General features: G+C 43.9%; 1 protein-coding gene across 3 annotated transcripts; it reads right to left on the reverse strand.

Moving 5' to 3' along the window:
- Positions 1-3,119: 3,119 nt before the first annotated feature.
- Positions 3,120-27,676, reverse strand: hectd2 (HECT domain containing 2). Of its 3 annotated transcripts, none has more exons than XM_048987781.1 (21): positions 27,140-27,676; positions 23,944-24,070; positions 20,009-20,147; positions 19,815-19,917; positions 19,348-19,437; positions 19,144-19,208; positions 18,727-18,772; positions 17,677-17,786; positions 16,400-16,548; positions 15,884-16,004; positions 14,774-14,870; positions 13,945-14,052; positions 13,319-13,451; positions 12,594-12,682; positions 10,631-10,789; positions 9,120-9,194; positions 8,476-8,563; positions 8,285-8,391; positions 5,841-5,956; positions 5,356-5,499; positions 3,120-4,780 (listed from the first exon to the last, which is right to left on the reverse strand). In XM_048987781.1, the coding sequence occupies exons 1-21, from the start codon at positions 27,221-27,223 to the stop codon at positions 4,660-4,662; spliced, it is 2,271 nt and encodes a 756-aa protein (XP_048843738.1). In that variant the 5' UTR covers positions 27,224-27,676; the 3' UTR covers positions 3,120-4,659. The 3 variants fall into 3 exon arrangements, with proteins under 3 accessions (XP_048843738.1, XP_048843737.1, XP_048843740.1); XM_048987780.1 differs by having other exon boundaries at positions 13,310-13,451; XM_048987783.1 differs by lacking the exon at positions 5,356-5,499 and having other exon boundaries at positions 13,310-13,451.
- Between the last annotated feature and the right edge of the window lie 24 nt (positions 27,677-27,700).

Here is a 27,700-nt window from a genome sequence, read left to right on the forward strand (position 1 = left end):
TGGAAAATAGCCAGCCACCTCCTCCAGTCACGTACTTCACCAAAGAGCCCAGCTGGGTCACCTGCCCACCAACAGAGTGGTTTATGCCACTCAGATTATAACATAATACATTTGACCTATAAGAGGAAGGTGTCGTGTTCATGTGGCTGAAGTCCAGCAGCAGTCTTGTGCAGCTCACACACTCACCTCGCCTGTGCTGGCAGCTGCAGAACATGCACGAGGTGTCGAGTGCGAGCTGAACACACGGCCCTGCGTGAAAATGCCACAGCGGTTAACATGCGGCTCCACATGGCAACTGGGCGCCATCCTGCCAGCAGCCCTCTGACTCTGTTAGGATTCACAGGAGGCCAGTTTACACCTGAGGGAGGCCTTCTGACAGCTTCTGCTCACCCTTCTGTGACAAGGGCTGCAGATCTGAAAATTAGCTTAAAGGAGGGGTTTATGAACAGGGTCCTTACTACACACAGCAGGGGTGATGCAGAACCATGTTGTTGGACTTGTCCAAGTGGAAGGGAGCCCCAGATCAGCCTCAGAGTCTCCGCAAGGCCCAAATATTATGCATTGGCCATATTTTTACCCAGGGTTTTGTGTACGAGTTTAACCTTTCCCTTCACTGAAGAACTGACGTTTCCTGGGTCAGTTACAGACATATTCTGTTTTGAAATGTAACTGAAATGGCCATTTCATTTGACTCTAGCCCATACCCTGGCCAAATTTCCGAATGAGGTATCGCATAGATGCTGAGGCTTCTCTGGAAACAGGGGCTGAGTTATTAAAATATACCGCGAATGCTCTCCAACCCTATAGAGCAGTGGGAGGGAGCAAAAATGTCTGCAGGTCCTGGAGGAACAGGTTGGGATCCACTGCTGCAGAGGGACCAAGCTAAGCTTCATCGACAGAAAATAACACTTACAATATGACAGATGTATGCCTCGAGACGAAAAAACATCCGATACCAAAACCGGAAGAAGGAACCTTATTGCCGGGATCAGTGCCAATCTGATGCTGTCCTTTGTGTCTTGCTCCTGTTTGGCCAGCAGGTGTCACTGGCCATCCTGTTCTCTCCTCTGTGTTGTAGCACCTTTGTCCCTAGCGTGTTTGCCTCTTCCCTTATATATATATATTAAATTTTAATGGGGAGCAAGCTTTGGAAAGCCAACATTACATCTGCACAACCATCTTGCATGCTTGCAGTACTTCTTTGAAAAGTTTGAGTCTGAGACGTCCTCCATGCACCCGCGGGATGTTTGTTTTTACAGCGGCGTTGCTCGGTACCTGTGGTTACTTTGATAAGATTCAGATAACTGGTGCTCTTTCCCCAAGAAGAAGGGACTCCATCTACCGCTTTTGAACTTTGATTACAGCTGGTTGACAAGATGTCATAATAATGCCATTTGGTGGTTTGCTCCGGGTGTAGAACTTGTGGCTTAAGGGGCGTGTCGTTCAGAGACTGAACAGAGTGCGTGACATGGAAATCCGGCGTCTGGCATTTTCGGCTGACATTTATGAAAGTTACATTTATATAGCACTTTGCAAGACACCCGAAGTGCTTTACAGAACCAATGGGGAGCCACTTCAACAACCACCACTGCGTAGCACCCAGTTGGATGATGCGCTAGTAGCCATTCTGCACCAGTATGCTCACTGCACAGTAACTAAGGCGGAGGAGGGGCAGGAGAGAATTCACAAATTAGATACAAGAGATGATTAGGAGGGCAGATTTGAAAGGACCACAGTGGGCAGTTTTAACCAGGACATTTGAAAGCTGCCCAGGCACCATCTGAGCTGGAGTCCTGGTTCAGTCCCACGGAAGGGTGACATTGTGGGTGTGACCTATAGACTGTAGCCTTCAATCTGCCACCCGGCACAGGCCAGCGTGAAGATCAGACACATTGATGGACTTTGGCATGACCTGGTAAGTCTCCATCCTGTGGCTTTTAGCAATCAAGCCCGCTCTCCCTTTTTCTATAATGTTAGCATGCCCAGAGGGGGTGGGGCAGTCAGGTGACCTTTGGTTCCTCTCCACCATTGTCATCTGGACGTCTTTCTCTCATTTCTTTGTCTTTCCTTAATCCCTGTTTTGTAATGCTCTTCCTCAATGATAATGTATCACAATACACCAATGTAAAGCACCTTGGGCCGACTGGTTTGAAAGGTGTTATATAAATTATAAATTGAATTGAATTATTTATAACATCAGTCAGGAGCTTGGTTTTATGTATCATCTGAAGGACAGATTTAGGCAGGTCCACCAAAACACCTGCCACTGCTTATATATATATATATATATATAAAGGTATTTAGGATTCTAACAGGTCAGGATGCTGTTCAGCCAAATGGGTACTTTTATATTAGTGTAAATACTAGAACTCGTGGCCATAGGTGGAAATTGGTGGGAGAACATTTTAAAACGAATTTGAGGAAGCACTTCCTTACACAGCGTGTAGAGTATGGAATAGTCTTCCTGTTAGTGCAGTGAAAGCAGATCAGAGCTAGATAAGATAACAAATCTGAGCTATTAGGTAAGTTTTCCCCAAATGAGCTTGATGGGCCGAATGACCTCCTCTAGTTTGTAAATTTCTTATGTGCTTATAAGACACCTGGAGGGAAAATGAAAGTTGTGCTTCCTTCACTGCGGTTGTGTTGCCCCACAGCCGCAGAGGATGCTCACAGCAAACCCTACAAGGTTACACCCCATTGCAAATTTCGTCCAGTCACGTACAAAGGTCCTTGTGATCCTTCACTGGACAAGTGGCTGAAAGATGGATGGATGTAGAAAGATAGTGTGGCACCCTGTTCGTCCGATCCTGCTGTGTGCCACGCCCCCTCATTTACCACGTACCAATCCCGATTGTGACCAGCTGCTTTCTGTCATTTCCATTTGTCCTGTGTATTTAAGTCCGCGTCACTGAAGTCTTTCTGTGTAGTGCTGCCTGCCGTTGCTTGTCCCATGTCCCTGCATCCTTTTTACGTTAAATCCCACATTCCCCAGACCTACGTCTCCCTCTCCTGCTTCCCCGTTCCGCCCACCGCGCCTGAACGACACAGATAGGGCTGTAACATACTGTGTATACATTTCAAGAAAGGTACACCGAAATGTGCTACATACTGCCGTGAAATTGCATTACAGGTAAACCTTTAATTTCCACAAACACAACATCCAAATAACAATATATCTACATTTGCCAAAAATACAACTATGAATCACTATTCAAAGATTATATTCTCACCAGGAGCTCAACATTCTATGTTTTGTTTCCGAACCCGGTCCCCGGGGATCCTCAGATGGTTCACATTTTCGCTCCCTCCCAACTTCCTGCCAGATAGTCCACAGTCAAATTCTCTTAGCAGAAGCTGGAAGGGAGCACAAACTGTGAACTCTCTGGTGGCCCCCGAGGACTGGACTGGGAAACACGACTTTATGAGATACCCATCTACTCAGAAATACACAAAGGAAGAGGCTGCAGTCTCTGCACCTTTGGCGTCTCGGCCATGGGGAATGTCAGAAAAGCCCACCATGACCCGACGATGGCTGCCGCATGCTCAGCACTCCTGCGTTGTTCCTTCTGAAGACTTCTTCAGCTTGAGATGCCACAATATCAGGACAACAGCTCGCATGTTTTTAAATCTCTGTCAAGATGGTCCAGTGTTCTCGCTGAATGCTCTCAACCACCTCTTCTACACTAACCAGGAAAAAGCAAATCCTTCCACCCCATCAAACCTTTACAAACAAACTTAATATGCAGCATATGTCTCAGGTTTTAACAACCAAACCCATAAAGGCCTTGTCAAAATGCTACTTACAGGAAAAATCCAGTAGGCAAGCAGCACTTATAAATAAACAGGTACAGCAGCGATACACACTGGGATCTCAGTATGAAAATCTGTCATAAAAATAAAGTAATATTATTCTTGGTCTCGTGGTAACGTCAAGGTGATTATCCTGCAAGATGAGCTTCGGCCGTGTTTGGTCAAGCAGGCCTAAGAGCAGAAAACGATCCACTGAGGTTACATCACAAAACTTTTTTGACTTATAAGTGAATGAAAACAGCTTGTGTGCGATTCCCTGATTAACCATCCAGATGGTTCAAGACAATTTATCCATTAATATACATAACAATGCAGAACAATCTAAATTTCTATACTTTTTTTTTTTTTGAGTGAATAAGGTCACATCCGATCAATCCTTTTCAGAACACGTTTTGAAGTTAAGGCAAAAAAAGGATGCAAATGACCCACAGCTGTTTATAATGCAAACATTTTCGTACTCAGCATTTCCAGTCATCCAGTCCAGTCATTACATCCTGCAATTTGGACACACGCTAGGAAAGCACATCGGAACCAACGTTATGAACTGGAAGGACGCAGATAAATATGGTAGGAAAGCGATTCCAAATAAAATACGACATGCTGCTGGAAGAACCAAGAGCCATTGGGCAACAAGCCGTCTATGTATGTGTTAATGAAAGTGCACTTGGAGTTTCCAAACAAAGTGCATCTGCGGTAATTCTACAATCCCCCAACAAAACAAGCCAGATTCAATAACTTAGCAAAAAAAACAACAACACCCACAAACAGGACTGTGTTCGCTACAATCATGCCTCTAAGCAGAAGTCATTAAACGATCTCTTTGTCGAAGGTGTGGTCCGCAGTCCAAAGTCACTCCAAGCCAAATCCTTCGGCATTTGAAATGGCGATTGTCAGCTTCTGCTTCAGTTCCTTCTTGCTCTTATAGGGCGGCAGACAGAGCTGGTTGAAACATGTATGGGATACGGGTAACCTGGAGACGAGGAAAAACGATTAACTCACAACTTTGTAGGATGTCATCACTGCATGGATGTGTGTAATAATATTTAGATATATAAATAAAATCTCACTGATGCATAAAAAGATTATTTTTACAATATAGCAAAATCAGAAAATAAAGAGTATATACTTTACAATATATTATAATATTGCTATTAGATATATATTTGGATTCTAGATTGATCTGCATATGACATCTCTGTGGCCTACAGGATGAAGAAGCTGCTCCTTTAGTTAGATTTCCAGCTCTATAAGACAGGGTTGCCAACTCTCACACATCTGGCGTGACACTCACGCTTTCAGATTCTCACGCTCGTGCAAGAAAATGCAGGGCAAATCTATATTAATCCATTATAAACCTAAAATTAGCTGCATCAAAAGCGCTGGGATAGCTTGCAAACCCTACACACTAGTTACAAGCTAAAAGAATTGTTACATACATGTAAATGCGTGTGCATGTGTGTGTAGGCTTGTATGGAATTCAGAATCTCGCTCCAGCCAGCTGACCAAAGCTGGCAACCCTGGTAAAAGTGGAGCTGGTCATATTACCAGTCGGAAGGAACTTCAATCTTTGCTATTTTAAAGTTGAGGTCAGCCATCCCTCCCACTGGGACCCTGTCACTCCCCGTGGAGAAGTGGAGCAGCCGCTTCTGCAGCTCCAGCGGGAATCCCAGAACCACGTCCCAGAAGCAGCTGTAAGGACAGTGCGCGTGAGTCGCGGATCACCGATGGCGATCCGGAGCGCAAACCGGACGCGTCGTCACGGCAAACGAGAGCATCGGTGAACGCTTACATTTTTACATTCACATTCATTTGCCGGATGATTTTGTCCAAAGCGAAGCACGAGTGTGGCAAATTACCAACATATAGCTAACGAAGGAATTAGCACTAGGAATTAGCACTAGGAATTAGCACTAGGAATTAGCACTAGGAATTAGCATGGCTATCCTGAGCTTCCGATAAACGCCCAGGTAGAGGTCTATGCAGCGTTAGAGCAAGAGCTTCTCAACATTGACCAACGCAGCGGCACTAACCGCACGGTGGAGTCGTTCTTGCTGTAGCCCTCGTACTGCGTGACCTTCTGCAGGGCGCTCATGTCCAGTTCGGGACTGCCACACACCAGTATCTCCACCTCTTCTGGCCTCAGCAGCTGCGGAACAGGACAGGCCATCATTCCCTGTATCCTGTCGTATGAGCATTTCGCGGCTTCGGCGTCAGGAAAGAGTTACCGTCCGGGAGTCATTGGAGTTCGACTCAATATATCTACAGCCAGTTTATTACGATTGTCTCACTGGTGCATCCAGACCTCTGTGAAAATGCACCCTCTTTCAATGAGGTTTTTAAGCTAAATTTCCCCATTGTCACTTTTAGTACTCAGTTCATTTACCAAATACTTTCATCGTGAGCGACATCTTTAAGAAAGCGGGGTCAGACAGTCCCTGGTGCAGCTGGTAAAAGGTCAACAGTGAAATCACTGCCAGTTCAAGGATTTGAACCAGTGACCTTCTGATCACAAGCACAGTATCCTAACCCACTCAGCCACATACCCAAGGCACGGCTCATGCGGCACTGGGCAGGACAGCAGTTAAGGGTCTAACCAGTTCTTATCCTAGCAGGGCCTGCTGTTGTACCTTTAATGGATGCCGGAGTGAAAATGTCATCCTAAATCAATTTTTTTTTAAATGTAATAAGCTGTACGCTATGCAAACTATTTTGAGCAGAAGACGGAAAGGCTAGGAAACTGTTATTAATATCTGTTATTTTTTTGTTCGTTAAAAAGCGAAAAAATTGCTTGGTCACAATCAGCTGACGACGCCTAACAGTCTTGTCGAAAACAAAGGTGCATTGTTTTGAAGGCTGCATGTCTACAATGGGAAAGAAAAGGCCAAATGAGGCAATAATGCTTGTATAAAAGATCACACTGATAAGACAAAACCTTGACAGTGTCGAAACCCATCCACCACACCTCCTGAGATAAGCTACGAAGTTACCGAATCCGGGAAAGATCTACAATACGTCTTTCACAACAGACGCCTGACTAATAGCAAATAAATGATAGTTAGGGTGCTAAACCAGACATGGAATCAAACTGGTCAGGAGAGTGGTAACAAAAAACCAGAACATACGGTAACGGAGCACCAACAATACGCTGAAATATAAAACTGCAATATTACATAGTAGAAATGTGTCAAATGATTTATAATGCATTTAAATTTAACAACGTTATCTTCATTAATACAGAAATCTGCAGTTCAGTACTGCCCCATTAATATGAACGCAAGTTTTGGCAATGCTAAAATGTTCTCGCTGCAGCATGTAATTTTCGAACCTGTATTTTACACTGCGGTTAAGGCGACGGGGTACACTATGCTGCAGAAACTGTTAAACTGGTTACGTTCAGTCTGGAGTCATCCCAAAGTGCGCACTGCTGCCAGAACCCCCAACCTGTGCCAGAAATCGGCGTCCTTCTAGAAGATTCCGGCACGTTTCTTTTTTTCTCCGTTTGCAATTTTTACATCACAAGCAGCAATGCGTCAGAAAATAAAGGCGGTCATGAGCGGGACGTGAGTTAGAAGCAGCCACATCGCAAGTAACTGCTAAAAACGTCCACAAGCAGATCTTCGAGGCGTGACCAAATTCAGACGCGCGGCGGAAAAGCGGTGGCCCACTGCTATTAGGGAATTTTAAAATAACTGGCGGGCATCTATTGACGCATACTAAAAAGGTAATGGAATGCATCTCTTTCTGCACTCCAGTGGCTCCAAAAAGCTGATGGGAATGTGAGCGGGGGGGCGGGTGCATAACACCAGAATCACACCATATTACTCTTACTCTGGTCTTGCTTTTTGCAACATAACGCACTGCGTTAGCACAGTATTGACAGTGCTAAAAACCAGTGACTCTTGTTCTGGTTCTGTGCCGAACATCACTGTGTAGCCTAGATTATACGAGACAGATGACTGAAGACTCAAAAAGACTTTTACGATGCTTGCTTCTGAAGCTGCCCCGGCGACCGCTTACATATAGGCACAGAGGTCCTTTGTATACAGTTTCATTAAGATTCGGTGAGGGTCTCAGGGAACGTACATCTTCCATAGGCTTCTTACTCGTTGACCCAGTTACCTAGAAACTGTACAGTGAAGTGGGTCAGCCGCAGTGGCGCCCTCACAAAAAATCCTCACGCGAAAAATCCCCCAGAAAGAGAATGAGGGGAAAGATGGACTTTTACAAGGGGTAACACTGCAAATTTCACACCGACCCCCCCCTAGCAAACTTGAAGGATCCTCCGATCTCCATGGCACTTTCTCTGGAATCTTCCAGCCCTCTGCCTCCTCTAAATGGCTTAAAAGAAAGAAAAGAATCCACCAACTGTGGTTCCCACAGATCCAGAATGAACGGGCAGGATACTGGCTTTGCGAAACCGGCTGTTAAACCAAAACGTTGTCAGAGAGGAAGACAAACACGCTGCCGGGCTCACCATCAACGCATTTGAGGCACAAACACTGTGGAATCCATAGTAGAAGGCCGCAAACTGCTTGTAGATTGACTTGTTCAGAAGGAAATCCACGTAGAGCTGGACATATTCTGCGAATGAGACAGGTGACAATCAACACCAGGGAACCGGGGAACATAAATGCAACTTGGCATTTAAAACAGTCGGTCTCTCACCCCTTCTGTTCTGGATTGTGACAGCAATCTTGTCACCACCAGGCCTGAGATTGTGGGACTTCACAACGCCAAGCTCTTCCTGGAAAACCTGGAGAAAAAAAAAATACAACCAGGAAAGGCTCGCTTACCTGAACTCACAGTGCTGAAAACAATGCTAGACTCTTATATCCCTAAGTTCTGCAGTAACTGTCAAAATCAAGGTCTGATGGCGAATGTGAGTCAAGGTTTTCACACTTCTACGCATGTCAGTGAAATGGCTGCGGATAAAATGGCTGGATCATTTACAAGGTTTAATAGGTATACTCCTCCAAATGTGATTTAAACAGCTTATTCATATTCAGGCCCCTTTTCAGTCCAGGATGATGAGGGAGCAGGTGCTTTACACTTTTACAAGATGACATGGCCTTTATGGAATTCAATAGGTCAGTCTGTCTATAATAAAGTTTTAAAAAAAATCTGACCTGCATTTCAATCCAGTTTATTTACTTTACACAAGGCGAGGCCCAAACAATGACAATCATCATAATAATAATGGTTAGTAATTCCTTTCATTACTGAAGTGCTGTGAGACGGTTCCATTTCATTGCATCTACGCCTCTGCAAATCCTACTGCCACGTATCAGCCCGCCTCCCGGGGTCCCCACCTGAAAAGTGGCACAGAAATCCTCTTCTACGTTCCCCTCGTGCCTGAGAAGCTCTTCCAGTCCGTGAGCGAGGTCCTACAGCACAGCATCACACATGGCGTCCATGACACAAAGGAAGCCGAAATGCTTCCCGTTTCATAAACAGCCAGAAATCAATGTTCAAAAAATTTTTTCTTTCCCATTTAGGTTATAAAGATTACAAAAGGTTACAAAGCACTGTAAGCAACTACAACTGGTTCTCAGAATTTCATTTGTCAGCAATAATAGATCCTGTTAGTGATTTACATTACGCTCCATCAATTAAAACCCAAACAGTAAAAGTTTAATTGCATTTCACCACATTGAACCTCATTCACATTGTTTCTGGGCAGCCCCACGGGCCTGATCCTGCCCATTACTCTAGAAATAGCTTTTAAAACGAAAACAAACTACGCCTAGTTATATAAGTCGGAGGTAAGCCAACTTCGCCTCAACACGAGACATCTGGCTACACATGCAAGGTCCTGCATCAAATGGCCTTTTTTAAACCCACTAACTGCAGACCGACTGACTAAATTTTCCCAACGTCTCAGCCCAGTTCGACTCCTTTTAAAAAAAAAAATGCATCAAGTGACTTTGCAGTTTACGTTTTGGCTGGACATAGAAGATCCTGCTTAGATAGTCAAGTAGAAGAGAGAAAAAAAAGTTGACATGGATCGCCCTCTACTGGAATGGAAAAGAACAGTGTATAAAGATGGGGTCTGGATTACATCATGCCAACACTTAGGCTGGAGAATTCACTGTGCTTTCCAGCATCTTCATTAACCATGTTTTAGTCATTACAAGACGCAGATCTGCTCTACACTTAACACCTTAGTTACAAGCTGAAGACCTAAATATTAAAAACAATCGTTGTAAGCTGTAAAACTGGTTTTAATGCCACATCTTTGAATCAGCACTGAGATAGACATACCAGTGAGGCAAGTTATATAACTGGCTTGAAAAATATTGATATAGTAACCACATATAAATTTTGCTTTATTTTTTTTTTAAAGATTAAACAAAAATGTTTACTTTTACACATGTGAATCGCAAAATGTGCGAAATCAAATAAACATTTCCGAAAATCCGCACTGCAGCGTATTCACTGGATTTCTCGCACTCTCAAATGTAGCTGGATAAACACAGTTTAAACACAGCTGTCATAGCCGAGAGCAAGAGACAAGAATGACAGGCTAGTGAGGACAGGCTTAGGCCTGGGAGCTACGCATGTCCTCAAAATAGGTAATACCAGTTAGCATATTCTCAGGAGCCATGCGATTATCCAGCAAAGCCGTTGCATTATCTGTCAAAATGATTTTCATTGCTATGTTTGACATGGTTCCTTTGATTGTTATTAATAGCGCAGGACAAACTGTCAACATTCAGCATAAAACTCATAAATCAAATGCAGTTGCTTTTTGTGAAGAAAGTATAATTTCAAAACAAGCAGTGAACTGAGCTCACACTCAAAACCTGATTGGTGTACATACTGGCATGACCTGCCGCAAGTCGTCCAGGGTGAGGGTCGCCATGCCGACGGGAGCGTTCTGGTCACATGGCACGACGGGCGGCGTCAGCAGCTTCTTGTAGCAGCAAGGGGGGAAGCGGATGTCCAGGGTGATGCTGTTGTACACGGCTAGGCCCATCAGCTGGAATGGGGTGTCAAGGGGAAGAGTAATCACCTGACCTGGGCAGGCTGTGGGGATTATGTCCTTTGAAGATTAGCGTAATTAAGATCTGCGTTAATCCTCTCCATATTGCTTTTTAATGCGAAATCATTCCTGCGCAATTTCCCGTTACCCAAAAGCTCCTGAGCAAAAGCCAAATTCTTCAGAAATGCAAATGCTGTATTGCAGTTTATACATAAATTTAATGCAAAGTGATTTTTCTTGAATTGCTACTGTATATTTAGTGCCTGAACTCCCTGTAACTGGAAAATAACGTGGGGAACGGCGCCGGCCGAGCCGCGTTCAAACCCGCCATATGTCGCCCATATGTGACCGCTGCGCTCGGAGTCGGAACTTTCTACCGGAGGCCGAGCCAGACAGGTGCGGAGACACACGTTAGCCGATATTGCAACAGACAGCCTGAAAAATTCCTCCAAATTGGGGGTGATGTGAGGACCAGGCCTGAAGAATGTCGACCAATAAGGTGAGAGAGAAACAGAGGACGGCTCGCGGCATAATCTGAGCCACATGTGTGGTGGTGTGACGCTGAAGTCAGACCCTGGCACAGTAACGTGTCTGACCGAGCTGAGAGGCGGGGATCTCGTCTCAGCCAGAGCGACATCACCCGAGGGGCTAATTAGCTGGGTAACGTTAGGACAGAGCCCACCTTGACCATGACTTTCCCCAATGGCCAGCAGGGGGTGATAGAGTCATCCGCTACGCAGACCAGTGCCACGTGCACGCAATGGCACAGTCCCAGGAAAGCTTTGTAATATGCATCAGTTTGAAACTGTCATTGCAAATGGAAAAAAAATGAAAAGTTAAGAGATGTAGCTTGATATTTTAAACGCATCTGCTTATTCTGATACCAAAAAGCACGGCTAATCCTTATGGCGGGACCAAGGAATGTGCCATATCTGAAAAAAAATGCTGCCAATATAAGAGGCTGCCTGGGTTTCATTTGAAGGGGATTGCTGTCTAGCCGCTGGCGCTCTAGATTGGCCAGGGATTAACGAGATCAGAGAGGCAGCTAGCTCTGCCTGGACGTACCGAGGTCACACTGCACAGGGAACTGTACCAGCGTACTGCCTATTATTTAAGCAGCACTTCTGCTAAGATGAAAACACCTTTGCAGATGTAACGTGCGTGCTAACCATCGTAACTTAGCAAGAAAGCTAGAGAAATTTTATATCCTAATCTTACCATTACTCAATACGGCCATTATGGTTTATTCACAAAGGCAAATATTCAGACTAATATTTGGGAAATTTCCACTGAAATTTTAACCTCATCTAGCAACACTTAAGATGACTAGCAAGCCCTTAGAATTACGCAATGTGAAATCTAACTTATGGCACATTCAGTCACTGGGGGACACAGACCCTTCACAGCTACACGATGGAGAGTTTGAACCCCAAACAAGATGATATACATGCAGAACTTAAACGGACTGGCATCCCTTCCAGAGCATCCCCTGCCTCGTGAGCTGCGTTTCCTACGATCCAGGCTCATTGCTACATTGTACTGGAGTTAATGAGATGGATCGACTTTATTTCATACTTAGCAAAAGTATATAAACATTCAGAGTGATCACACTAGAACTACGGAATAAGCGTGGTTTGCTTAGATACAGAGAATGACAGACAGATTCTATTCAACTAAGTGGATTGTGGGTATTTATCACTTACATGGAATGAATATATACTAAGTCAGTCTAAGTCATTGATAAGTCACTCAAGCATGAGCCTTCACACGTGTCTGTACACGGAGGAGAGAAAAAGGATACAACTCCGACCAACCGGAATTCCGAATAGTTATCGCACTTCCAGCTGCTGAACCAATGGCAGTGGGAATTCTTAAAGTACGTAAACATGCCTGCAGTCAAATAAAAAAGAATGATGTCGATTAAACAAACATGCCCAAAGATATGAATCACAGCAACAAGCAGATGCACTGACTAAAAATTCCCACGGACAAGAATGAGACCCAAGCCATGAAACAAATACCCCCCCTCCCATAATCATACCACACACAGAGGCACACAGTGCAATTCAGATCAATTACAAGAGTATGTAGTTTACACTTTTATAGAGCTGAAATGTCTCTATAAAAGCTTGACTCTGGGTACAAACTCGTAAATTTTCAAAATTACAAATGACTATTTTCACTACATTATATTCAGGCATTTTTATTTTTACCTTATCTTAATATGATTTATTAATGTTTGATTGTGCTCTTATTTTATTATCTTGAGTCAGTTTTATTTCCGCTTTTATTCTCTGTTTTTATTCATATTTATCGGTAAAGCACTTTGACCTGCGTTCAGATGCAGGAAACATGCTATATTAATAAAACTATTATTATTATTATTACTCTTACAGTATGCTCAGTCAGTAATTCTGACAATAGATAACTATTCTCAGAACAATATATGAAGTTTTATTTGTATCATATATGAATTTTGACCCTGCCCACTTTCACCCAGGCCGGGATTGGTGGCACCTGTCTCACCGTAGTCTGTGTGGAAAATCTGCCGGATCAGAAGCAGGAACCATTCTTTGGTGAGCCCCCCCATGTCCAAACCGGCCTCCCCCACAAAAGTCACCTTCAGCTTCTTTTTGAGGTCTGCTCGCTTTCTAGTAAGCTGTACAGGAGAAGGAAAGCGGGACGGTACGACTAACGTCACACAGATGATTTCACCACTGGAAAACATGCATCTAAATACCTGCAGCATGCATTTCCCAAAAAAGCAAACAACCGAAAAGGTATAATGGTCTGCAACAAGTTTCGCTTTGTTTGCTGGGAATCTGAATGACATGTGGTGAGCAGGAGACGCGGGGAGGGCTCTGGCTATTACCTCATTCAGCGAATCACTGACCAGCTGATGCATGAGGGTGTGGCTCTGGCTATTACCTCATTCAGCGAATCACTGACCAGCTGATGCATTAGGGTGTGGCTCTGGCTATTACCTCATTCAGCGAATCACTGACTAGCTACTGCATTAGGGTGTGGCTCTGGCTATTACCTCATTCAGCGAATCACTGACTAGCTACTGCATTAGGGTGTGGCTCTGGCTATTACCTCATTCAGCGAATCACTGACCAGCTGATGCATGAGGGTGTGGCTCTGGCTATTACCTCATTCAGCGAATCACTGACCAGCTGCTGCCGACGGACCTTGATGTTGAGGAAGAGCAAGCTCATGTCGACTCTCTGCCTGCGCGAGACTTTGTCCACAAGGCTTTGCTGTAATAAATTTGGTTATTACCGATTATGCTTGTATTTCCGTAAAAACGGCACTCAGTACACATCCGTAGAGCAATCGAATAGGAGAATATGTATGTTATATATTCACTGCATGTTACGGTAGAAAAATTAAGGTAAGATTGGGTTCTTTTTTATGTAATTTATGGCGCTCACTGAAAATCTTAGGATGCCTGCTTAAGTCAGTAAAAAGATTGCAAGTTCATTGGATTTACTAACAAAAAACATTGATTTAGTACCATTAGTTTACAAAATATATATATATATCACATTAGAAGAGGCCAAACGTTTTACATAAAACATTTCAAGTAATAATAGACTGAAACCCCAATTATAGCCCTAAAAGTGTTATTCTGAGCTAAAAAGTTCCTTCACAAGCATAACTGAGAACCTCCTAATTAATGACACCTTTGCAGTAACATAAAACACCAAACATTTATGTTTAGTATTCCTTTAGAAGCCAATGACTAAAATTGCAAGTAAGAGCCAAATTGTAAGAACAGAACTGAATGAGACAGTCAACTTAATAATAAGCAAGTGTCTCTGCAGTAGATACATGCAGATATGTTATGCATTGCTTGTCAATGGACTTTTGCCATGAAAGCAATACATTTGCAGAAATGTGTGTGATGCATCTCCCAAGCTCCACTGGGGTTGGAGCAAACCACCGAATGAGGTCAGGGGTCAGGACACGTCTCCTCACCCTTGCCATGCTGATCATTTGCTGTTCCGAGTCCCTCTGGATGATGTTTTTCTTCGTCACTATTGACAGGATGAAAGGAAACTGGCAAAATGAAAACCTGGAGAAATGGACAGAAAATTTGAATACATCAATTATTCACACAGAGCAGCACAGAAAGGGCAGACAAACCACACAGCATCGCTTTCACAGGGCTGCCCCATTTCCTGTTTACATACCTGCTAATACGGCCCGAGAACATTTATTTTGGATTAATCACACTTCCCGCAAATACAGCACCAGCATGAACGGTGCCCAGCACACATGTCTTACTCATTTCAGTGCCACTGGACATCAGCCCCAAAGGTCACCTTTACCATGCATGGCAGGAACATAATGCCAAGGTTCGGTCATGGCAAAGTATCCATGCAGGTCAGGTGACCATTGGGATTCACAGAATCTTTTCCTCCACACCTGTAAACAGCATACAGATGCAGCCCTTCTATGATCTAACACTTTCCCCCCACGCTTTTGCACAAAATACCCCTATTTATTTCCTTTTTCCAATTACTGTCGTCACTCCCCACACCCATCCTGACTCAACATCCCTGTTTTTGCCTCCAGTGCCCCGAGTCACATGACTCGTCGCCTTAAAGGCGCGGGCAGTCTGCCGCTCCAGGCCAGGAAGCGGAAACAGGCTGCAGGAACATCTCGCTGCCGGGACGCTTATAAAAAATACACTGCAGGCTGTACATCTATATTATCAACGCTGCAGAGTGATATTTTGGTATTAAGCAGGATTAGCAGACCGTGAAATCCCTTACAGTACACTGAACGACAGCAGAAAACATGCTCACAACTAGCTGATGACTGAAGAGAATTTGCCCTAAACTCAGTCACTCAATTTGCTAGCCGTGACGAAAAGTAAACACAAGGGGGAGCTCCAGTTCTCGCTTCTATGGAGAAGATCTATGTGGGGTGGGGTGGCGTGGGGTGCATGTGCCCGGGTTCTGAAAGGGTATAGGGCGGTTGGCATCAAATGTAATAACCGATATCAAAGTGCTGCTTTACACAAACCATGAGATGTAAGGGGACGTGCGTATGATTCATGAGGGGCCGCTTCTCCTGCCTTACCTTGAACTCCCATGGCTCTGCCAGGTCTGGTAGTCCTCCATGATGTCAATGTGGTCCAGGGTGAGGTTGTATAAGTCAGAGAAGGGGATGATCGGGGGAGCAGCGACGCTATTGGAAGCATCTGGCAGAGAGTAGACACACCTGCTGACACTTCAGTAAATAGCTCTGAATCCGCGAGCTTCCTGAATGGACTAATCATGCGCACGAGAACATCCTGTGTCCCATGGAGTTTGCCACAAAAGAGCCACTGCTGCCTCCAGGCTTCAGAAATTCACAGATTTTAATATAATGTTCACATATGCGTTCATGCATAGCAGAAGCAATAATTCAGATCACATGATGCCAAGTCACATGATGCCAAGTCACATGATGCTAACCCCCTAGACCAGGCCTAAGAATTACAATGAAGGCTGCTTTCACTACCAAGCTTGATGTTTTTTCTAAATGTGGGCATCTCTGGGATGTAATACTATGGGAAATCCCCCTCCAGCTGCCCCCGGGTGACAGGGCACTCACTCAGCAGAGCCAGGACCTTGGTGGCGGATGGAATCCACCAGGAGCACTTGGCCATGGGCGGCAGCTCCTCGGGTCGGGCTGGAAGCAGCCGCGTGGAAATGAAGTGCAGCAGGCGCTCGACTAACTGCCTGAAGCGGCGCTGGGAAAGTCTGGAGGAAAGGGCGTGGTGTAAGCATGTGTGTGGTCTGTGCTGCATCTGAACTTGGTATGTACCATGTCTGTACCCAGTCTGTGCTGCACCTGCACCTGGAATGTGCTGTGTCTGTACCCAGTCTGTGCTGCACCTGCACCTGGTATGTACTGTGTCTGTACCCGGTCTGTGCTGCATCTGAACCTGGTATGTACCATGTCTGTACCCAGTCTGTGCTGCACCTGGTATGTGCTGTGTCTGTACCCAATCTGTGCTACACTTGCACCTGGTATGTACTGTGTCTGTACCCAGTTTGTGCTGTGTCTGTACCCGGTCTGTGCTGCATCTGAACCTGGTATGTACCATGTCTGTACCCAGTCTGTGCTGCACCTGGTATGTGCTGTGTCTGTACCCAGTCTGTGCTGCACCTGCACCTGGTATGTGCTGTGTCTGTACCCAGTCTGTGCTGCACCTGCACCTGGTATGTGCTGTGTCTGTACCCAGTCTGTGCTGCACCTGCACCTGGTATCTACTGTGTCTATAATCAGTCAGTATTGCATCTGAATCTGGTATGTGCTGTGTCTGTACCTGGTCTGTACAGCATCTGTGCCCAGTCTGTATTGAATCTGTACCTGCTATGCATTGTTTTTACTCAGTCTGTGTTGCGTTTGTACCCTAGCCTGATAAGTCTGTTTTGCATCCGTATTCATTCTGCAGTGCATCTTAATACACTGCATAGTGTACATCAGGGGTGGGCAGTGTACACGGTCAGTGCTGCATCTGTACCTATTCTGTGATCAGTCTGTGCCCAGTTAGTACTGAATCTGTACCAAGTCTATGCTGCATCTGTGCTGAGTCAGTACCTGGACACAATCAGTCTGAGTACTGCTGTTGACTTTTGTATATAAGCTACACTCTGGTGACAATAGTGTTATGTCAGTTGACATTACCAGCAGTGGCCATTAAAACACAGAACCATGAAACAGCAGAACGTGCAGAAACAGCAGTAATAGCACTGTGCTTTTCATATAAGTAAGGGATTAATCATTTCTGAAAACGACCTTGGCTCATGCCGTGAGTGTCCTTCACTAGGTACTGAATAAACTATCCGGCAGCCAGGTGATGGCAGAGGAATGAAATAGCTTACTTTATAAACCAGTGCACGAGGAAATGGTGGTCGGCTTCAGTCAGAGAGGCAATCTGCCTCAGCAAGTGCGCGTAGATCACATATGTGGTGATGCTGTTGTACTGTGGGTTCTGTAACACGGAATGGGGAAACAGACCATTTTCACTGCAAGTAGGAGGAAAACCTTGCTATTAATAAGAAGTCATATTACACAGGAAAACATCTCTTTCCTTCCAACGTGACCTCATCCGTTCTCCCCGCAGAAAGACTGTCACATAAAACCAAACGCCGCCCAACTGGTCTGACATCAGTGCCAGGGCGATTAAACCATTAACTGCTCCTTTTTCCATCTGAAAAGTTCTAGCGGGCAAAAGATCCGCTAGATGGAAAGCAGCGCATGGCCATTTTGACAACTTTCTGCCTTAATCAAAACAAGACATGCATTTAAAAAAAGAGAAAAGATTTTTAACAATAAAAAAAGAAAATGAAGGTAAATGTCGGCATAAATCGAATCTCGCGCAAATAAAAACCAGAACTGGATGGGGATGTGGCAAGTTCTAAGGACCCTCCAGTGAAATCCAGCTCATTTGGCGCTGTAAACAATGGCGCCTTGTGACTATAGAAGGAAAGCGGCACTGGATTTAGTGGTTTCACGTTGGTCCAGCACCGCCCTCCTTACATCCACTCCGCACGGGTGCCTGGCTGCGAGAGAGGCCCGAGCCAGCCCAGCAGTTTCCTGTCTTTCTGACTCAGCTGTGCCTCAGCCAGTCGTCTCCTTATCATCTGGTGCTGAAGCCCAGTTACAGCCGCCAAGGATCGGGGAGCCGAAGTAACAACGCCCAGGGTGACAAACCGCGCCCCGCGCAGCCAGCGCGTAAAAGCTAGCGTGCCGGTACTCAATTACTTTTTAAGAGGGAAATTGCTGGTATGACTGGGGAAATATAAAATGCTCCACGGCAGCGTAACGAGGGCCGCACAGCGTTAAAATCTTGGCTCAAAACCGTCCATCCCGACAGCTCCGGACGGAGTTGACATCCTGTGAGGACGACCTGTCGACGTTCTCGGATGTACCTGAACGAGTACGAAATACGCCCTCAGGTCGTCCTTTGTCCGGGGCCTAAAACAAACGGATGAAAGCAAGCAGACGCCGTTAGCGGCAGCCGAGAGACGTAGCCCCCCGCTGGTGTCGTGGTGATGAACAGCTGTGCTCGCGAACTTTCACGAAGCCGAGACATTAATGTCAGTGAACAAGCGAGAACTTAATTAGTAACAGACAGAAGCCTGAATTAAGCATGTGGACGGAAAGTTATTTCTGAATTAAAAAAGCACACAGTACTGCAGGCAGCTCATTTCACCGTTTAAAAACTAGCTCAGTTTTAATCATTAAACAAGCTGCCCGCTAATACAGCTTCTCTCAGTAACTACATTGGATCGTCCCTCCAGTATAATATTAGGAAGTGGCTTATGAAATAGTGGAATATTACTCACCCTTTCCATTCCCTTAATAAACTGTTAATTATTCCCTTCAGCACCGACTTCTGGATGTCTGGGGGCTTCAGTTAGAAAAAGCATTTAAAAATTAAATTAAACAGCATGAAGACCATATAACATTCTATGTTGACAATCAACCCATGCGATCCCTTGTGAAATTCTCCAGCCACGACGCTTACTTGTTATACCGTGTTTACTTACTGTATAGAGTAAAGCATCATAAACGGTGTTGACGAATTTGATATTGACGCCAGAATCTGCGATTGTGTCAAACGGGGTATTGGCTTCTCTCTAAACAGAACGGGAGGAAATAAACTGTAAATAAGCATGTGAAAGTACTTTGAGCTTTACGACTTGCCTGGAGTGGGTTTACAATACAGAAAATGTATTACTTTGTTTACTGGAAGTTGCTCAGTAATAATGACCACGGCGGCTGCCAAGAAAGCTATGATGTTAGTCACTCAGCCAAGACGTTTCACAGTTGGCTCTTTCAGAGCCTGGGTTTCGCTTCAGTGTCGCACGAACCACCGCAAGCAGGCGCTCTGTGTCTCAGACTGACTTTATCCATTCTGCTGCAAGCGCAAAAACGCCCTCCAAGGTCCACGGCGTGGGTGGACAGGCAGAAAGACAGAGATTATGCCCAAGGATTGAAGAGGAGCTCCACATACCTTGAAGGCAGCATTGAGTTCCAAAAAGGAGTCGAACGTCGTTAGGTAGAAATCGTGGACGGTCTTCCAGTCACCCGAAGCTGTGGCTCTCTCAATGTCCTCCCTGTGAAGGAGTTAGATGGGTTTTTTTAGACCTCACCATGGTTAAGCTGTTGCCCTCTGACCTCGAAGGCGACGGGTGAGGAGAAACATACTGAAACTCTTTGGTGGTTTTCGTGCGCAGGGGGATGATGGGGTCTGATGGGAAAGGGGCCTTCATCTCAGGCGGGAGGGTGTTGATGGAGATGCGGTGCTTCTGCCGAACGCCCAGGCAAATGGGGGGCAGTTCCCTCACTTGAAGACACGCACACGCAAAAGGGAGGAAGACGTCAAAGCTAACCGATTGGCCACACAAGTGCAGAAGACTGAAACATGACAACATATTTGAAAACTATGCCCCAGACTCCTGGAAGCCATGTAAAAAGCCTCTCTCCGGCTGGCCTCTGATCACACATAAGCTGCCGTCACTGCAGGTACACAACTGAGATCACACAGCTTCAAGTAGCACCTGCAGCGACTGCATATGGATGGTGACCATGGAAGGTTTGGCAGGTGAATTAATCACAACAGGTGCACTGATTCTCTAATGGTTTTATCTGGCTGAGGAGAAAGATAACCATCGCTGCAGAGCAGGGGTGTGTGTGTGTGTGTGTGTGTGTGTGTGTGTGTGTGGAAGAGAAGCAGTGTCTTCTGATATCTGAGACGTGGCTACAAGGTATGGGGCTAACACTTTAATAGAAGCTGTCATCTATAATGAATAGTGCATTATAATGGTCCATATAGGAATTAATAAAGCATTACAGCAATCTTCTACTGAGTCATTACAGTCACAGGACGTTATAGTGTTGATTATAATACTTCATAAGCTCCAATTAAGCTCTCATCTATATTACACTATAGACATTCATAAAGATTATGTACTGCATTATGAAGGTATCTATAGTGCATTATATATGAGAGCTTCATAAAGCATTCATAATGCATAATAAGCATGGCTATAATTTGTTATGCCTTTTTATAAATATTTATAGCCATGTTAATAATGTTTTATGAATGCATTATAATGTGCTATGAAAGTGTTCATAGATTCTTATAGACATGGAATATCATAGAAAGTGCTACCAGTATGGGCTTAACAGATGAACAAACACAGACATATGCAAGCACCCTACGAGCACCGAAAATGGTCAGGAGAGACCTTCACGGTGCTGGATTCCACAGCTTGGTGGGTGTCTACAAACATCTCCAGACACGTGCTGCATTCTCCTGTGTTGGCCCACGTCCACCGATTCCATTAACTCTATGCAACAAGTTCCCATCCACAGGATTCCTCTGGCGAAGCTTGCGCCAATCAGCAGGTGATGCTCTACCAATGGGTGGTGTCATGCCCGGCTCGTACGCTCCTCGTGTGTGCCACGCCCCCCGATTACCCACGTGTGCCTCCCTGATCGTCGCCAGCTGTGTCTAGTTATTTCGATCAGTCCTGTCTATTTACGTCCAAGTCTTGCATGTATCCCTTGTCCGTCATTGATGTTAAGTCGATGTTCCTGCTTTTGTCCCGTCCTGCCCGTCCTTATTAAACCCCCAGTTTAGCCTGATTTGTGGATCCTTGCCTGCTTTCTGCCTGCCTGCGCATTACCTGCGCTCACCGATCGTGACAGGTGGAAACAGGAACCAATCAGAATCCATAACTCCTGCATAAGAAATCTATAACTCACAACCAGGCCTCAATTCTGCGGCAATCCTATGTTCAAGAATGGAGAGAAAACTATGAGAGCGGACTTTATGTAACCGAATCTGGAGGAATTGCTTATGGAAAACGATGCTTACATCTATAACAGCAAGCTCCGTAATTCTGGGTAATCACATGGCCAAACACTCCACGAGTTAATTCCGTGAGCCACCGAGGCATCTGCCGTTCACATTCTGCCTGTTTTGTCATTCGTACTCTCAGGCGGTTGCCTGGGCGTCCTGTGTCTGATACACCTGCCGCAGCCGCACTTCCCATTAAGGCTTCCAGGTTCTTCAGAAACAATCCATTTTATTTTGCGCGTCCTCGAAAAGCAAACGCGTCACGTAAGAGCACGGACTATAAAAATCCTAGGACTATAAAGGCGATTTTTCATACGTCGTTTAGAGAAGGCTCTCGGATTATGATGTGGAAGGTGTCAGGGCCTGGGGGTGCATCCATCTGCTGCCATGGATACCAAACACCACAAAGGAGCAGGTGTAACATGCATATGGGGGGGGGGGGGTCTTAGTCCCCGATGCAATCGAACTATCAATTAGCAGTCGACTCATTATCATGTGGCAGCTGGATACACTGATAAGGACGCTGTCAGCTGATCTCAGTTAAGAAGCAGCACATCGCTTTCGCTTAGACTCCTGCTCTGTTCCATTTACTCAGGGAACAGAAGTCAGAGTCTCAAACACGGTGAGATTTATAAATTATTCTTCGGGCGACAATAAGCCATAACGTTTCCAGCCTTTCCACGGATGGCAGGAGCGCCCGAGGGCACCGTACACATATATTTGCAAGATTAATTGAGGACATTTTACGGGATGCTTTTCAAAACAATTAGGTTGCCGACACACCACAGTTAGTTTGAGACGTACGTAATTATTTCGACCTGTGAAGGAGAAGTGAGCATCAGAGACAATATCTTTCATCTTTACTAATTATTGTTTACGCGTTCGACTGTGCCTTTGATCTCGGCGAAAATAATAATAAAAAAGAATACATAAGTGTGAAGCATTATTCATTAGATAGAAGCAGCTAAATGGGTTACTTTGAAATTCAATGAAGTTACTTGGACATAGAATAGAAAGAGGGACACCTTGGTCTAATTAAATTTAAATATTCAGGGTCAACACGACCAATCTGGGCCGCTTGTTTAACCTCAAAAAAAAAAAAAGATTCTCCCTTTTTTACCATTACAGTATAATATGGCATTTCCTTAACGGTTTCAAGTATTTGTCCAAATAAGTTAAAAAATGAAAGACAATATCTAGCGACAGACGCGACTTCAGCCAAGAGGATATTTGTAATTTATGGATCTCATAAAGATTGTAGGTTCGGCTTTTATGCTACAAACACAGAAGCTAGCATTTGTTTTATTACAAGAAGGCTTTCATCCAAACTGCTCAAAATACCGGAGAGCTGTGACTATATATATATATATATATATATATATATATATATATATATATATATATATAAAGAGAGAGAGAGAGAGAGAGAGAGAGTCATCCTGCATATATATATATAGGGAAGATGCTGATCGTCTGTCACACCTGACAAAGAATTCCTTTAACTTCAAATATAAACGAAGACCTTTCGTCACTGACCAAAAATGTTCCTCAAATGAAGTCACTGGAGCTTATGCCAAACCGTTTGTGGGAGGACAGAATCTGGCCACGTGTTTTGTTAGATCTGTGAGAGCAGTTCAAGACAGACATAAAAGCTACTGAGGGAGAAAATGACTTCAAAATGGCTTCTCTGCTATAGCAGTATGCTACTCTAACAGTCCTTCTGAAGAGGCATGAAATCTGGGCCGACGGAATAAGATACTATCCGGTAAAATGCGCTGGAGAGAAGAAAAATTCAATAACTGCACCTGAACTATAAAACGCGAACAAATCAAAAAATCCTACATTAACTAACGAACAAGTATGTCACACCCTCTGTGAAATGCGAGGTTTAATGCAACTGTAAGATGACTTTCAAGGTTTTCAGTGTTTCTCTAAAGATTCCATAAAGTTCGAACATACACTCTGGAAGAACATTCCAGAGACATCTATAAATAAAGGGACATTCTGTCTGGGACCATAAATTATTTCATTTTGTCAGCGTGAAAAGGTGGGACAGCAAAGCGACACATCAGCCGCTCGTATAAACTCCAAACGGTATGTGGAAGGTCTGGATCTTTGAATCCTAGCTTTCCTATAAATGCCGCTGATTTACTGACACTTAAAAGGCGACGGATCCTGTAAATGAGACTGCTTCCCACGCCATTCCCGGTCAACTCATTGTGGAATAACAACCAGGATGATCCCCCCCCCCCCCCGGCTGCTAGGGAGAGCACCTTACCGTGTCGAGCAGCGGGCAGCAGAATCTGGGTGGAGAAGCTCTGGCCTGCTGCCTCCCTCTTTTGAGTCATGGTGGACATGAAGCTGCTGAAGGAAGGGAAGTGCTGCTTTGCTCCATGCTCGTACCCCTGCCATTGAAGCACAGGTCACATGACAGACAAGTGAGGTCATCGTTACCAGCTAAAGTGAGGGATGCCATCTGGGGAAGATGCTGTACACTGTGTGCCAGTAGGTACGAATATAATAAAAGCATACAAACAACAATGATATTTATGTGTTCTCGTATATAATAAAGCACAGGCTTCGGCAAAAATAAGATACTTAAGGCTAGAGAGCATTAATATACCCAAATAAGTATTAAAAGTAGTAGGTATTCTTTTTAAGTTTCAAAACAATTTATTGTTATATGTGCGGTACACAATGACATTTTTGAGTCAAGTGACATTTTGAAGACCCACCTATTCCTACAATATCGATACTCCATGGTCCACAAATTCAATTCAGTTCAATTCAATTCAATTCAATTCAATTCAATTGCTCTTGGAAGTGCATTTCTGATTTGAACGTTTGTCTTATTGGGTTCTTACTTTGTCAAAGATATTGTGCAGGCTACCTTCCTATCGGACATTCACTGGCAGCTTAGCCTAGCTGCAGTTAAACTTTCGATTTCTTGACAGCCGCATGTTTGTAATACGTCATTTGCCTCGATCTGGAGAAAACCGTCTGCTAAACAAAGCAAGTCAGTAAATATTTTAAAATACTGTACTACGTTTTCAAAAGATTTATTTAGAAAAGACATGAGAGGCTTCAGTTTACTTAAATAAAAAAAACAGCAATGGGGCAAAAGGTACGCTACTATAGGGCATCATACCAAATGTCCCTTTGGAAATGACACGAAGGGACAGGCGGCACGAGCGAGCGTGACCCGCGTGACGTCAGATGGCTCCACGTGCACATGGCATTTCGAACGACGTCGACAGCAGGCTGTGACAACTCGACAGGCAGAGTCTGTGCCAGCAGCGCTCAAGAAGAGAGGGCAGTGCACTCATTTACCTCTACCTGCATCTGACATAAGCAGATCAGAATAGCCTACGTATTTATAAATTACTATGCCGAATAAAACTTGAAGCATCGCACTCTGCATGTGATTTTAGCTTTAATTATGTTTTGGTTCATGTGTAAATATTTTGAACTCCTATGCAGTGAATATCTATGCATCCCTCCATCTTCCAGAGGCTGATGCGTGTCAGTTCCAACGGATATTTTGAGTATACAATAAAACTTACAATGTATGCCGAATCTGCAAAACATTTATACTAACAACAATAACAATATCTCTGTCCGCCAGTTTAAGGACGGTCCGTTCTGTTCAGCGCGGCGGATACTGAAAGCCCAGCATGCAGTGAGCTCAGCAGCGCTGTTTAATTATACGTAGCACAGGCCAGCGCTCAGGGCATTTGGTTTGGCATCTGTCCACATAATGACAAAATTTCCTCTTTCAAACTGAGCCACAGGATTAAAGCAAATCACCATCAATCCTCCTTTGCCTTATAGTAGCAACCATTAAGGAACCACGTTGCAAGTATCACTTAAAATAATTATTATGGGAAATAAATATTATAACTGATATTATATATTTAAATATACATATTAGATATTACTTTTCACTATTATCAAATATAAATGTGCTAACCATAACACACATACTGATAACTAGATCATAGCAGAATTACCTAAGAATGGCTTAAAACTGCTAAGTGTTTACAGAGCTAAAGCTAAGCGTCTTTTTCACCTTTGGGACAGTTTAAGCATCCGCCATCTTTAAAACATTTCCTGTCAGCATCTCAACAAATCACATATCTGAAGATTATTAGGAGTCCACACAGGGTTAGCTGCCAGATCCCAATTGTTATTTATTTTACAACATTTATAGCAGGCCTGTATACAGTAATACAGTAGATACAGCACAGACAACCGTTATCTTTGAAAGCTACGGGACTGACATATTATCAGAATCTTTTTTTATAGAATTAAGACCGGATTATTTGCCAAATCGTTTACAGTGGTCAAGTATACGGTAAAATCTTGAATCCCAGGATGAGATATGTTTGTGCATGTGCGCTATTAATTGTTTTGGTAATTAGTTATATATTAATGAATGTGTTTATGCCCGTTTCATCTGAACGTCCTTTTGAATGTAATGTAATATAAAACATATGGTGACGTTGCAGTAATATCAGGGGCCAGCTGGACCTAAGTGGCTAAAGACAGCGAGCGGGGTGTAATTACAGATGGGAGATTAAAGACCGCTCCACACTAAATGCATCATATAATTTCTATGCGTGCAGTAGCCACATATTACAGAAAATAATAAGCTACTCCGCAATTGCATATCGAACCGAGCCTGTAATTGTTGACTTTTTACAAAACTAAATGATTGTTTTAGCATATTTTATTTCATATTCACTATCAAGATGAAAGAGGGAAACTACCCACAAAACGGTATTGCATAAATACTGATGTCAAGATTCATTTTTCTATAAGGAACAACATGTCTACAACCGTATTTTTATCACTCGGACGGTACTTGTAACTTCTGGGTAATGTTATTAGGATCCGTGCATCATCACATGATAATAAAACCACTAATCCAAGCGTAGTGTTCGCTAGAACGAAATTTCTGTTGCATAACATGCTGGGAAGTAAATAGTGGTCCAAAGGATCCCGCCCTGTTGTTTAAACTTTAGCTGACACGAAAACGGTGCATGTTAATGTTTGATGAATCATTATCCGTAATGCATAACTTGTGCAGTTTTGCCGAGCGTACAAACACTAACTTTTAATAATCAATACAGTGAAACTAAATGCACAAAAAATCACTGCCAAAATTTACAATAGTTACCGAGTTGTCAGTTGGAGTAATCATAGAAATAGGACAACTAGAATTTTAGCATATAATTAATATTAATTTCATATAGTGAATTATATTGTTAAACGAGAAGAGATATCAATTATAATCGCGACTATATTTATGCGCCTGTTGTTAAACCGATGAACTTAAAAAACGACTTGCTGTTTACGTTCAAGGGATGAAAAGAAACATTTCTCTTCAGAATTGAATCAAACAGATTTGTTTATTTTAATGCAACAAGTTACTTCAAAATGGAAATATCTCCAAGATCGACGTTATTACTTACAGACGGTAGATGATTCAGTATCGGGGGCAGCCTTTCCCTCTCCTTTTCATCCGGACAAAGCGAAGACGGAATACTTTCATTCATATTGAGTTTTATTTCTGCACTCTTGGAAAAACAAATGACTTGGTTCAGCTGCAGTCTCCGGGGACATGCCTAAGCCCATGAATCCCGGAGCGGTGCGCGAAGCCGCGTGCTGCTGCCCCGAATCCCTTTCTTATAGCGCGCAGTCAATAAGTGCGTCGTTTTCGGATGCGCAAAGTCCCAAGAGTCGGATTAATTTTACAGAACAGGTGACTTTCCCTCAGTTGCCACCTCAGATCATGACTGATGCTGCAGTCAGATAAGAACTTGGGCAATCAAATAAGGCACATACCAATCAAAGAAAACAATCTGCAGGCAAAAGTTAGAAACCAAACAGGCGACTTAAGGTTCTTAAAAATGTGAATCCATATTTCTTTAAAAAAGTATATCGGCTCTGGTAACAGCGGGACTGCTACAGTCTGGCGCCATGTTGTTTGAAGAAGGTTCATGGAAACCTGCTTGGAAACCGCTTTCCTTACG

The sequence above is a fragment of the Brienomyrus brachyistius genome, chromosome 20 (genome assembly GCF_023856365.1).
Source record: "Brienomyrus brachyistius isolate T26 chromosome 20, BBRACH_0.4, whole genome shotgun sequence".
Lineage (NCBI taxonomy): Eukaryota > Metazoa > Chordata > Actinopteri > Osteoglossiformes > Mormyridae > Brienomyrus > Brienomyrus brachyistius.